Genomic DNA, 13967 nt, shown 5'->3' with positions numbered 1-13967 from the left:
TTGTGCAACCAAAAGGAATAAACTGGGACTACTGCTTTGACCTTTGTTGCCGACTGCACCGGTGGTTGAGGACATTTTTCTTCAAGTTAGAAAGAAGGGAATGGACTTCCTGACATCAACCTTTCCTTCCCACCACCTCCTCGTCCCGCCGGTCCCTCGGGCGTGGACACGAGGGACTTTCCTTGTCGCCCCGTTAGCAAACAAAGCCGGGAGAGGCAGGCAGGCCCGCACAGAACCTTTGGCGTGGAGGGAGCGCGCCACGCGTCTCTCGCCGCTCAGCGAGAGAGCCTGCCACGCCCCCAGGCGCGCGCCCGCCCGCCCGCCCGCCGCTCCGCCGCCGCTCCGCCGCCGCTTCCTGCTGCCCGGGCTGCTTTTCCCTGGCCTCTCTCCAGACGCGCTCCCGGAAGGCGCCTGCGCAGAAGCCTCGGGCTCCTGCTCCCCTCCCTTCCTCCGCGGCCCGCCCTCCTTTCTCCCTCTCTCTCGGGTTTCGCTGCCGAGAGCGGACGGCAGGCAGCCGTCGAGTCGGGTTGTGCGCGCCCGCCCCCTTCCTCCGCCCCTCCCAGCGCCCGGGTCTCCAGCCGGCGGAGATGAGGCTGCGGCGGCCGCGGCTCCGGCAGCCCCGGCGGTGGCTGCGGTGGGGGCGGCCGGAACCCGGGCCTTGAGGCGCGGCGGCGGTGGCGGAGGAGGCAGCGCTGCCCTGGCCGCTGCAGCGGGCTTCCCTTCCTCTTTAGCGTAGCCAGGAAGTTTGGCGCCCTGTGCATGTGTGCGCGTGAGTGTGGGTGTGCGCGGCCAGCTCGGGTAGCGTTTCTGCAGGCACTGGGCTTTTTTGCCCGCGTCGCTTCCCGTAAGCCAGCAGCCGCCGAGCTTGGGCTGTGGCCGGAGGAGGGGGCGCGGCGGCGGGCGCTCTCCTTTTGTTGTTGTTTCCTCTGCCTGGAGAGCTGAAGGGGGACGCGCCTGGGTGGGGCGGCTCGCAGGCCGGGCCTGCTGGCCCCCGGGGCTCCCGGGCGGCCGGGGTAGCTAGAGGAGAGCGGGCTTCAACATGATGGCGGCCGAGGCCGGCAGTGAGGAAGGCGGCCCGGCCACCGCGGGGGCCGCAGGCGGTGCGGCCGCGGGCTCCAGCGCCTACCCGGCAGCGTGCCGGGTGAAGTTACCCGCGGCCCTGCCGGTGGCAGCCGCCCCCTGCCCCGGGCTGGCAGACGCCGACCTGGCTGCGGCCCTGGGTGGCGGAGCCGCGTTGGGGTCCGGGTTCCTGGCGACAGGGCCAGTGGCGGGTGTCCTGGGGGGCGCCGCGCTGACCAGCGGTGCTGCTGCTGCTGCTGCTGGCGTGGCGGGTGCTGCCGCCGCCGGACCTGCTGGGGATGTTCCTTTCGCCAAGGGGACTTTGTCGTTGTCTGCCGAGACCCTCGGGCCGGGTGGCGGATTCCCTCCTCTGCCGCCGCCTCCTCAGCTGCCCCCTTTGGGCTCCGGCCTGGGCACGGTGGATGAAGGTGACTCTCTGGATGGACCTGAATACGAGGAGGAAGAGGTGGCCATACCGCTGACCGCACCTCCCACTAACCAGTAAGTCCAAAATGCTGTTGAGGGATTGTGGAAGCTGGTTCCATGAAAGAAGTGGGCAAGAAAGCAAAACAGACCATGCTCCTGCGGCGGTAATTTGTTTGAAAAGTTTTGAAGTTTCACGTTCCTTATGTAGGGATTTAATGTGACCAGACATCTTCCCTACGGCACTGTCCCTGGCGTCCTCGTGTGTGTATTGCTTTTCTGGCAAGACAAAGTTTTTCAGATGGGAAGCATGGGAAACTGTATCCAGTGAGGACCGGATATGGTTCTGCCCCTTCCTAATTGAGATAGTGTCCGGGATTCAGCAGAACTTGGCACTGTAAAGGCAGCCACTGTCTATGGTACCTCCCATGCCCCTGCTGAATCTAGATTTACAGTGAGAACCATGAGTACAGGTGTTTACATGGGTATTACATTAATGTAAGTTGGAAATTCATTGGTCAGAATGTTTTCTTTTTGCTGCAGTTGCAAATCCCTACTTAATGTTTACTGGGAGAGTTGTGATTCAGAAAAGACTAGATCACTTTAGAGAAGCAGCCGAGAATGGAAGGAAGTTCTGTGAATTACAGGTGTGATTAAGGGCTCACACACTGAACACTAACTTGTTCCTTAATGTTGTTAGTATTCATGTAATACTTCTATACTGAGACAGTACAAAACATTAAAAAATAAAATATTGGTCGTGGCTGATGCTGTATTGTTTGGAAATTAATTTTGGTAGTTTATTGTGAATTAATCAGGGAAAATGGCTTTCCCTTTTAATTTAGAGTTGTCTCTTTAATGTGTTCTTTTCCTAAGTGAAATAGGTATGTCTTTGTAAATGTAGGTTGATTTTGATGAGGGAAAATTGTTGAGGTGGGAAGTGGTAATAATAGACGAAGCATGTTTTATAGAGCCTTCGAATCAGTCGTAATTGACCTTTAGAATTTCAACACCATTGGTAATTGTAGGAAAAAAGATTTGGTTCATATATTGACACTTTCTGGACACTTGAGAAGTTTTCTTTGGGAGGGTCAGCTTCTTAAGAGGCTTAAGAAATGACCTAAAGACAATCAGGGAAGCATTTTGTAATAGTAATCCATTCTCATTTAAGCTACATTTACTGCTCTTTTGAATGCATGTTGTGATTTAGAAATGCATTGGTCAGAAAGCTTTGTGTTTGTTGACATTTTCAGATTTCAGTTTAGGTCTGTTTTGATACTTCCCAGCTATGGTGAAAGGGAGTTATGTTCCTTTTATGTCATTCATCACAAAGTGTAACCTCTCTTTTCTTATTTTAATCTAATTTATGTCTGTGTATTGCAGTCTATCTTAGGAATATTCTGTGTTAAAAAAATTCCGGCATTGTGTATATACCTTTTTTGCCAAAATCAGTTATGCTTTTATTATAATAAAATGCAGTATAATGAGAGAATGTGGTCTTACGCCATTTTTGTAATTGAATTTGATTTAGGCATATTTACAATCTTGTTTTCTTAAAGGCATTTGAAACTTTAGTTATTTTTATTTTATGAGTGTTTGTCTGCATGTGTGTATGTGCATTGTGACAGTGTCCAGTGACAGAGGCCAGAAGAGGGCATCAGATTTCCTGGAACTGGAGTTACAGGTGGTTGAGAGCTGTTCTGTGGGTGATGGGAACCAAACACTGCTCCTCTGAAAGATCAGCAAGTGCTTTTAACTGCTGAGCCATCTCTCCATCCCAGTGTATTATTATTAAATTATTTCCAGCAGACTCATTTATTTTATTTTATTCTTTAAGAGAGGCTGTCATTCTAGTGTAGGATGGCTTGTAACTCACCGTATAACCCAAGCCACCCTTGATCGGTGATGATCCAGTTCAGCCTCCCAAGTGCTGGGATAGTAGGCTTGAGCCATCATATTCCCTTTGTAGGTTATAATATGCTTTAAAAGAGGAATTTAAACTTGACAGCAAAATGGAATGGAAAAATACAGATTATTTTCACACTAAATTTTTAAGATTAAGCATGATTATTTGGAGAAAATTTTATTTGTGAGAAATCTATTAGAAGTAATTTTATTATTTTTAAATATATTTAAAAATGAACATAAAATTTGACTTAGAGTAGTTCATATATATATATATATATATGTTTTTTTTTTTTTTTTTTTTGACAGGGTTTCTCTGTGTAACAGCTCTGGCTGTCCTGGAATTAGCTCTGTAGACCAGGCTGGAACAGAACTCACAGAGATCTGCCTGCCTCTACCTCCCCAGTGCTGGGATTAAAGGCATGTGTGCCACCACCACGGCCACCAGCACCCAGCTAAGTTGTTCATATTCTAAAAAGTCCTCTATACTTTTAATGTATATTTATATAAATCTTTGTTATTTTTGAGATTGTAATTTACTAACATTTCTCCCTTTTCTTTCTTCCCTACAAATCCTCCCAAATTACCTCCCTGACATCCTTCAAATTCATAGCCTCTTTTCATTGTTACTGTCTGCATATATTTTTTCCTGAATATAACCTGTTTAGTCATATATAGCTTGCATAATTCTTTTAGTGCTGTGAATCAAACCCAGGACTTTATAGTGTTTAGACAAATTCTTTACCACTGAGCTATCTCCCTAGACAAATTATTCCAGTATGTTTTAAAATTTACTACTAATTATACAAGTTCACCCCTTTCTTCCTTTTTAAAATAAGATTTGTTCTTTATGTCACAGTCTAAAGTGACTTGTAAGGAAGCTCAGCTCCTTGCTAATGTTCAGGAGACTCAGTTCCCTTTGTCTAGTGCAGTGGTTCTCTTGGAGGTCAAAAGACCGTTTCACAGGAATTGCTGAAGACTGTCAGAAAAAACAGATATTTACATTATGATTCATAACAGTAGCAAAAGTACAGTTATGAAGTAGCAACAAAAGTAATTGTATTGTTGGGGGTCACCGTAACAATAGGAGCTGTATTAAAGGATTGTAGCATTAGGAAGGTTGAGAACCACTAAGCTAGTGGTTCTATCATTGTCTTTTCTGTTTGATTTGCTTGTATTTGTCTGAGTGTGGTACACATATGTGGTGTGTGCTCATGTATGTGTGGATGTTCATGCGGTAAACAGAAATGCCATCTGGTATTCTCGGTCACTTTTTATCTTACTTCTTTGAAGCCAGGTCTCTCCCTAAACCTTGAGATCAAATTTATTTTGGCTAGGCTAGTGGCCAACATATTTACTTACTGTGTTCCAATAAATAGTTCCCCCAAATAACAATATAATTTTCTTATCATAAAAGAAAGTTCTGCTTACCAGTTCTTTTGGTATAGAGATACCATTATTAGTAGCTAGTTTTTCTTCTCTCTCTCTTTCTCTGTCTCTGTCTCTGCCTGCCTGCCTGCCTGCCTGTCTGTCTGTCTGTCCCTCTTTCTTTCTAAATCAAGATCTCAAGATGTTGTCCAAGCTGAGCTTGGAATTTTGGTCTCAAGTGATCATCTTGTTTGAGCATCCTGAGTAGCTGGGATTTTAGGGATGGCCACTTCATTGGCTCAAAAAAAAAAAAAAACAAAAAAACAACCCATTTCACTTAATTTTTTGTTTATTTACTTATTTGAGACAAGCTCTTACAATGTACTGCATGCTGGTCCAGGGTTAGATAGCCTCCTGTCTCAAGTACTGGGATTATAGGTGTGTATCACATGCTTAACTCAAACGCATGTGTGTGCATGAACAAGTCCATACACCGCTTGCCTATCTTGCCATGTAGCTCAGCTTCCTTGGCCTTGAACTCTTATTTCTGTTGCTTTACCTCTTGAAGATTACAGATTTTCTTACTTAATTTTTATAACTGTACAATGAAAGTTGATGCCACACTAATATGTAATAGTGGGAATACTTGAGTGACTGAGCTGGAAATAAATGATGGAGAAACACAGATTATTTCTTAGCCAAAATACTTGGGTCAGTTATTTCAGATTTCAGTTTGTCAAATTCTGGGATATATGTGTGTATTTTATCAATCCAATTGAATATCCTGAATTTGAATCTATTTAAAATTTTGATGTTTAGAATAGGGATATTCAGTTTGTACTTTGCAATTGGACTTTTTTTTGTCAGGAATGTCAGCTCCCCAAATAATGGCACAGAGACTTCTTATTATGAAAGCCAAGCTTGGCTTTTAAGAAGTCTCTGTGATAATCACATTCACATTGCAGTCCATCTGCATTTGGCATATTTGCAGAAAATATTACATTATCTATTCTATCTTGGTGAGTCCAAAGCTCTGTACCTAATTTACCTTCTATTGTAACTAAGGAAAATTGCAGCTATAACTACCTAGTCTTCAACTTCATCAAAGATCCCAGAAGGATATAGTATTACCTGAGTAAACAGGAAGTGCAGTGCAAGCTACTTCCAAAACTCTAGAAATAACAGAGACATCTGGCTGCCTGGACAGTCACCCAAGGTTCCTCTATGGAGCTGGACTGTCCTGCTCCATAGTTCAACAGTCTTTTTTCTTTGTGCCTTACTTGTACAGTTTGTGTATCATACAATTAGCAATCAAGGAAAGAACAGTTTCTTGTTCAAATGACTAGTTTTGGCACATCGAAAGCAAACTTCTTGAATGCCCATCATCTTCTCTGAAGTAAATCGGTGCTGCCAGGAACAGATGTATCTCATTGTCTTGAAATCACTATGTTAACAAAAACATTTTAAATGCCATGTTCTGTATGTCTTTGAAGTGCTTGAAGACCATCTAGCTATCTAAAATATATGTGACATTGAAAATATACATAACATGACTACAAGTTTGATTGTTATAGGTTGACTACTAACCTGCATTTCTTTATTATCTTAAGTAGTTTGTAATAATAGTAGTTTGTAAAAATTTCAAGGACTAGAAATTTATATTACATTGTTAAATAAGAAATTTATATTACATTGTTAAATGTTAAGGTACAATACCTTAAACAAGAGTAGAAATGTATGTACAGTATGTTCTAACAAAAATAATCTTGAATTTGTATCAGTATACAAAAATCCATATCAATGTTAAATATTTGAGACTAGTGGTTGTTCAAAACTAGATTCAACAATCCACCTTTTTAGCTTATCATTTTTTATACTTATTTCCCCTTTTTTCTTCAGAAACATCCCTGAATCTAATCTCCTTTGTTCAGCTTTTTTTCCTGACCATTACCAGTAACAGCTTGTAACCCTCCCCCCCCCAAAACCATGACAAACATCCATAACCTATCAAATGACCAAAAACCACGAACCCCGTCTTCTGGGAATGTGGGCATTGTGTTCTCTAAACTGCCTTTTTTGAGACAGTGTTTCTCTGTGTAGCTTTGAAGGTTGTCCTGGAACTCACTCTGTAGACCAGGCTGGCCTCGAACTCACAGAGATCCGCCTGCCTCTGTCTCCCAAGTGCTGGGATTAAAGGCGTGTGCCACCAACACCTGGCTAAACTGCTTCTTGTTGTCTGGGGGCACTGGCATCTTTGGGGGATCCTGAGAAAATTCGGACGATGGTCAAGTCCTGACTAGAATAGTCTGTGAGGCTAGACCATCTCAGCCAGCGGCTTTGAAGCTGTTTTGGATGTAGAACTTTCAGGAAAATGCAGCAGAGGCACTTGGAGTAGCTGGATCACCCGGGTCACTCGTTTTCATTGTTGTCTGCTCCCCTTGCTCTGAAAACACACAAACTTTCAAAGGTATATATCTATATTAACACAAATATGGAATGTGCACTTGCACAAGTCAATTAAAGATGAATTTTTGGTTTCATGTTTGAGCATGTAAAATATAGGCCACCTGTCTTGTAGTTTTTCTAGGTTTATTTCTTTATAACTGTGGCCAGGATTTTCATGGGATCTTCTTTGATCAAACCTGATTACTATTAACCTGGAAGGAATCCACAGCTTCTCGTTACCTGTGGAAACAAAAGCATTACCTCTTCCACAAGGTAACATTTCTTGACTTCTTAAAGTTAAGGCATTTTAAAAATATATAGGTTGGTTTAATTTAGCAGTTTTCATAATCCAGTGTCTCTCAGCATCCGTTGTTTGTTCATCAGCAGTCAAAAGTTTAAAGACACCATATAGGCTCCAGACTGTATTTTCCATCTTTATGTGACTTATCCTTTTTATATTATTTTTTCTTTAAAGACTTTTCTTATTATTTATAAACTATTTTTTTCCTTTGACTGTCTATATCCATTTTTTTTTCTTTTTTAAGCCTACCTACATTTTAAAACACATAGTAATCTGTTTACATGTTTTTTCCTGTCTGGATCTGCTTTACTGTGTATCTGTTACCTGTTCTGTCTGCATGAGCAAAACTTAAACTGTGTCTCTGTACTGAGGCCCCCATGAGAAACTACTACGGAACTAAGAAGCTGCATTTGCTTCTGTTTTTGTGTGTTTGGAACCATTTTTAAAGCTTTCTCAGGTCTTATGTGGAATATGTGCCTGGACATTGGGTACTACATATAATCACACTTTGTCATCAGGACTGTGGCCTCTCCAGTAATGACAGAGACTTCTTATTAATTATGAAAGCTCTGCTGATAGCTTAGGCTTGTTTCTAACTAGTTCTTATAACTTAAATTAACCTATTTTTATTAATATATTTTCTGCCTTGTGGCTTTATTATCTCATCTCTGTAGTGCCCATCCTGCTTGATCTGCATCTCATGGCTTCTCTGCCCTTCTTCCCAGTGTACTCTGTGCCCGGGAATTCTGCCTATCGATGTTCAGCTTTTTAATTAAACCAATTAGAGTGACATCTTCACAGTGTACAAAAAGATTATTCCACAACAGTACTTTGCTTATTTTTCTTTGTTTTGTCTCATCTATGATGAAATACACATACACACATACATACTATTTAAAAATTAATAATACCTCAAGAGTAGCTGTCATTGTTGTTCTGGATTGAATTATGTTCCTGCCAGTGTTCATCTTGAAGCCCTAATCCATGGTATGATTATATTTGTTGATAGTGCTTTTAAATCGGTAATTATATTAAATGAGTTCATAAATAGCATGGTTCACAAATTTAGCAGGACTGCTTCTTTTTCAGAAGAGATGCTTGTAGTATGCACATACAGATAGTTCATGTCACGATACTGAGAAGTTCACCATCTGGAGCCAAGGAGTGAAGCCAGCCTTGCTAGCTCCTTGGTCTTTTAATTTCTAGCTGCCAGAAGAGTGAAACGGTAATTACAGTTGCTCAAGCCACTTGGACCATGCTGTTCTTGTTTGTTGTTGTTTTGCTTTTCTTTCTTTTTTATGGCAGCTTGCATTGAACCATGGTTAATTGTACATGTTAAAAATTGAGATGGGTGATATTTTGGAGGCAGTTAAACAAATATTACCTTGAGAAGAGTTGCCATTTTATTCCTTTATCTCATGTAGGAATGAAAATTTTGTGTTATTTTTACCCTTTTTCTTTGTGTGTCAGTAACATTTCTCTTTCGGTTATATGTTGACAAGATAAGGCACATTTAGGGTGGTATGGTAGTAGACAATATCTGTGCTAAAAGATGGAAATATATTTAAATTCATGTCTTACTGTATGAAACTCAAAAGTCCTATTATAGATGGAGTATTACTACAGCAAATTTTCTGTATTATGTATTTGTTTTAACATCCAATTAAATTTATTACAGTATTTTTCATCTTCAAGAATTTCATACAAGCATACAATATATTTTGATGCCTTACACTCCTCCCCCTAACTACTCTTACTCCACCTTCACCCTCCCTCAACTTCTTGCCCAACCCCTACATAATCAATTGAGTTTGATTTGTGATGCCCATATATGCATGATTGTGAGGCCATCCACTGGAGCATGGTTGACATAACAGGGATCCTACACCCTTAAAGAGAACTGACCCTTTCTTCACTAGAAGCTGTCAACCATCAGACCATCAGTACTCACTCAGAGGTGTGTACCTCTGCCAGAATGTTGACTGGCTTGATCTTGTGCAGGCAGTTACAGCTGCTACTGTTGCCTGGGGTGGGAGTAGGGGGGTGGTGTCAGCCTCCAGCAGCACAACATTTTTGAGAGAAATCCATGGAGTAGGCATAAACTAGACTTTTCTATTTGAGGGGTTTTAAGGAAAAAGACACATGTTCTCTTCATGGCTTCTTTCTTTATCCCTGTTCTCTCATGTTCTTTCTCTGTTCTTTCTACTGTATACTTTCTGTTTTTCAAGCGAATGATTACAACAAATACATAACAAACAGTAAAAAACTGTTTTCCATATCCCTTAAGTGATTAAACATTTTATGTACTACAGGTGAAAAACAAATTATCCCAACAACCCACATGCATTCATACCCAAGCAACTTATTATAGATTAACTGTGTGGGCAAGCAAGGTATTCTAGACAGGTCTTTTACTGGCTGCATTTTGCTGTTACAAAGAAAGGCCTGATTGCTTTATTACTTACCTTGAAAGGTAATCTTATAAGGAATCTTAACAGACTCACAAACCTAAATTTTTATATATAAAAAAGAACCAATCAGCTCTACTTTAAATCTTTAGGATACATACCCTCTCATCAATAGTTTTGTTTTGTTTTGTTTTTGATATCAGGAGATTGAGGGCAGAAATGGGTATAAGGAATTAATCATCACATTTGATTATTAACCAGACCTAGCATGGGGAACTAGCTAACAACAGGCTGTTTCGTGTTTTCCACCCTAATCTAATGAGTCAGACAGCTCAGCTGTATGTCCTTGTGAACTTGAGTTTGATTTTGGAAGTTAATTAAAACTGCTAGCAAGGCATCCGATATAACCTGAAGTTATTTTGAAGCTTTATTTTAGCTAATGGTATATGACTACTTCTTTTCAGCATTAGGAGAATTAGAGACGGCCTGGCTCCTGGACTCAGGTGCTTTCCTTTTCATAATTAACCTGAGCACCTCCTAAGGTGGAACTCACAGGCCTTAGCTGTGAACATATCCTTGTATTTATTTTTGTTCATCAAACTCTGTATAGGCTATCATTATTATTATCATCAAATTAGACAGTACAGCTTAGGGAGGGGTCATCTTGGCAATCCACAGGAAAAAATACCCAGTAGAATGGGATGTTTCCAAGAAATAAACACATTATATTACAGGCAGTGGAGCTCTCCCCACATCCACTCACACCATGCTAGGTAGCAGAGAAAGAGAGCTGCAGCAGACATGTAAAGACGCAGCAGAAGCAAGAGATATTCCGGGATCTGCATACCTGTGGCCTTGCCAAAACAGATTGTCCCATCAGAGAGTTTCCTTCTGGTGGGCTGAGACTTGGAACTTCAGTTGTCACTCACTGCCCCTTTGGCATGTCCAGCGACACTGTGAGTTCATGAATGCAGTAGTTCTGTCATGTCCAGAAGAGAGCCATTTTGCCCCAGTCTTGCCCTGACCTCTGGCTCTTTCCATCCCCTATTCTGAGATACTCACTGAGCCTTAGGGAGATTTGTGATATAGATGTCTGGTTTATTGATGAGTATTTCATAGACACATATTCTCTGTACTTTGACCAATTGTGAGTTTCTACATTAAGTGTTAGCCACTGCACAAAGAAATTTCTTGGATGACATCTGAGCACAGGATTTATCTGGGTATGGAGATATATTTTTAGTTAAAAATTTCCCCCCATTTTTGTGTGGGTACATGCATGTATGGGTGCACACAGCACTATACATGTATAGAGCTCAGAGGACAACTTGTGTGAGTTCCTTCTCTCCTTCCACCATGTGTGCCCAGGGTATCACACTTAGGTCAGCAGGCTTGGTGGCAGGTGTCTTTACTGGCTGAGTCATCTTACCATCTTCAATCTTTCAAACTTTTAACATCCTCTTTCTTGAGTGCATCTGCCTCAAACTAAAGAAAGGGACTTAGAAAGATTCCTTTTAGTACCTGTAGTTTTGTAGGTGTAACTCATTAAACTGGAATCACGATCAAGAACCTTGTATAACAGAATCATATATTCTTTGTCCTGTACTATCAGAGTACTGGTTTTTCATTTTTTAAGCTAACATTTCTCTTAGCTGATTAAACATGACACTACAATCACAGCCAGGTGTGGTGGTGCACACCTTTAATCCCAGCACTCAGGAGGCAGATGCAGGCAGTCTCTTGAGTTTGAGACCACTGTGGTCTATATAGTAACTTCCATCATAGCCAGGACTACATAGTGAGACCCTGTATCAAAAAGCAAATCAAATGAAACCAAAACAACAATAACAAAAAGAGAGAAATCACCAGTAGTTTTTCTTTTGGTTCCATACTTTTTGAAAATTTTTTGGTTTGGGGTATTATGATAAAATTGCATTATTTCACCTTCCCTTTCCTTCCTCCAAACCCTCCCATTTTACTCCCTTGCACTTTTTCAAATACATGGCCTCTTGTTTTATTGTTATAGAAATATATATATGTATATTAGAAATATACATATTTAGGTAGGTTTATTTTCTCCCTTTCAACATTACATGGTTGCCTGTGTGGCTTTCCGACATCCACAATAGTGTGTTTGTTCTTGTCCTTGTTCAGCTCTGGTTTAGGCAGTTATGTTTGTGAAAGTTTATAGGTGTAGCTTCTGACATTCATAAAAGACACAGTCCCATAGCAAAGTCCTTGATGCTCTGGCTTATAGTTTCTGCCCCCTTTTCAGCAGTGTTCCCTGAGCCTTCCTTTTGTTGGGGAGATGTTTTGTAGGTGTATACACTGGGCATGGGCTCCACAACTCTACCTTTTGATTGATACATGGTTTTCTGTAATGGTGTCTGTTGCAAAGAGAGAGTTCCTTGATGAAGTGATGAGAACTACACTTACTGTAGGAATAAGGACAAATACTTAGAATGTAGTTGGGGACTATATTGATTTAGTAAACTGGTTTTTGTCGGTTCTCCTCGAAGGTCCATGACTTCAGTAACCCTGGGTAGTTGGCTAGGTTTCAAGTATCAGGCATGATTACTCTGTTGAATGTGTCTTAAGTCCAATTAGAGAGCTGTTGGCTACCCCCCCAGGTGTGCATGCTTATTGTGCCATACCGGTCACTGATGTGGTTCATATGTGTCATAATTAGGCAGGACTGTTGGTTGCTTCCCTCCTGTGGAAGTTGCAGGTAGGGGGCATTTCAGGTCAGTTTTGGCTCAGAGGCCCATGGATCCTACATCTGAAGTGCAAGGTATCTTCAGCTATAGAGCCTTAACTTTCTATCTCTGAGGGCCTGAGGCAGTAGCAATAGCCTGTAATGTTTTGGGAGTTTTTGGATAACTTTGACTAGTAACTCAAAAGATGTCTTCTCATGCCTACTGTTGGGGTTTTTGTTAGATCATCTTTATGTCTTGGCACACTGCCAGCCCAGAAGAGACTATATATTTGTACTTATACACAGACGTATTTGCATTATAGGCTTTTGTAAATAGTAATAGTATTATTTCTTATATTTCATTATAACTTTTCAGACATCCTTACTGTTATTTTACCACTGTCCCTCCTCCTGTATTTATCTCCCTAATCAAAGATCCCATCCCCAGTTTCCCAACCAGAGATCACTTATACCCAGCCATTCCTCTCTGTTGCTCCCCAACCTGGCAATAGTCCCTTTTACTTACTTGGTGTTTACACTTGCTACAGGGTATGTACTTACATTGAAATGTTTGGCTCTAGGAGCGAGCCTCTAATGAGAGAGAACATGTGGTTTTAGCCTTCCTGTATCTGTGTTACTCACCCAATATAATATTTTCTAGTTCTATCCATTTACCTGCAGAGTTTTTGATTTCATTTTTTCTTTACAGCTACTTAGTATTCCATAGCATATATGTACTATATTTTCATTATGTCCCTTTCAGTGGTAGAACACTTATGTTTTCCATTTCCTAGTTATTGTGACTAGAGCAGCAATCAACATGGCTCAGCAAGTATCTCTGGAGTGTGAAGACTAGTCCTTTGAGCATATTCCAAGGAGTTATCTGGGTCATATGGTAGATTTATTTTTGATTTTTTTTTTTTTTTTGAGAGTTGATTTACAGTGTTTGGACCAGTTTGCAATCCCACCAACAGTGAATGAGGTTTGCTTTTTCCCACATCCCCACACCTTTGTTGTCAGCTGTTTTGCTGATCTTTGCCATTCTAATTAGGATTAAGATGAACTCTCAAAAACAGTTGTTTTAATTTGCATTCCCCTAATTACTAGCATTGATGAACATTTTAAAAATTTAAAATATTAAATTTAAATTTAAAACCATTCTGTTATCTTCTTTTGAAAATTTTTGTTTAGATCTCAGGCCCAATGTTTGAATGGGTCATTTACTTTTTAACTTTTGTTTTTTGAGTTCTGTATGTATTTTGGATATTAACCCATTGTTAGATAAATAGCTGGCAAAGATTGACCCATGTTCTTTGGGCTTTTTCATCACACAGTTCACTGTTTCTTTAGCTGTGCAGAAGCT

The 13967-nt window shown here is 41.1% G+C and overlaps 1 protein-coding gene across 2 annotated transcripts in view; it reads left to right on the top strand.

Annotated features, from left to right (window-relative positions):
• Nucleotides 1-734: 734 nt before the first annotated feature.
• Rasa1 (RAS p21 protein activator 1) overlaps nt 735-13967 on the top strand; it is a 79725-nt gene continuing 66492 nt past the window's right edge. Inside the window, exon 1 of one of the 2 annotated variants that reach the window (XM_027401780.2) lies at nt 735-1560. In XM_027401780.2, coding sequence (XP_027257581.1) covers nt 1040-1560 — 521 coding nt within the window. In that variant the 5' untranslated portion in view covers nt 735-1039. The remainder of the gene's footprint in view (nt 1561-13967) is intronic. The other variant, XM_035440484.1, reaches the window with a different exon arrangement.

This window comes from Cricetulus griseus, chromosome 2 (genome assembly GCF_003668045.3).
Source record: "Cricetulus griseus strain 17A/GY chromosome 2, alternate assembly CriGri-PICRH-1.0, whole genome shotgun sequence".
Taxonomy (NCBI): domain Eukaryota; kingdom Metazoa; phylum Chordata; class Mammalia; order Rodentia; family Cricetidae; genus Cricetulus; species Cricetulus griseus.
This window is presented reverse-complemented; position numbering and strand designations above follow the sequence as displayed.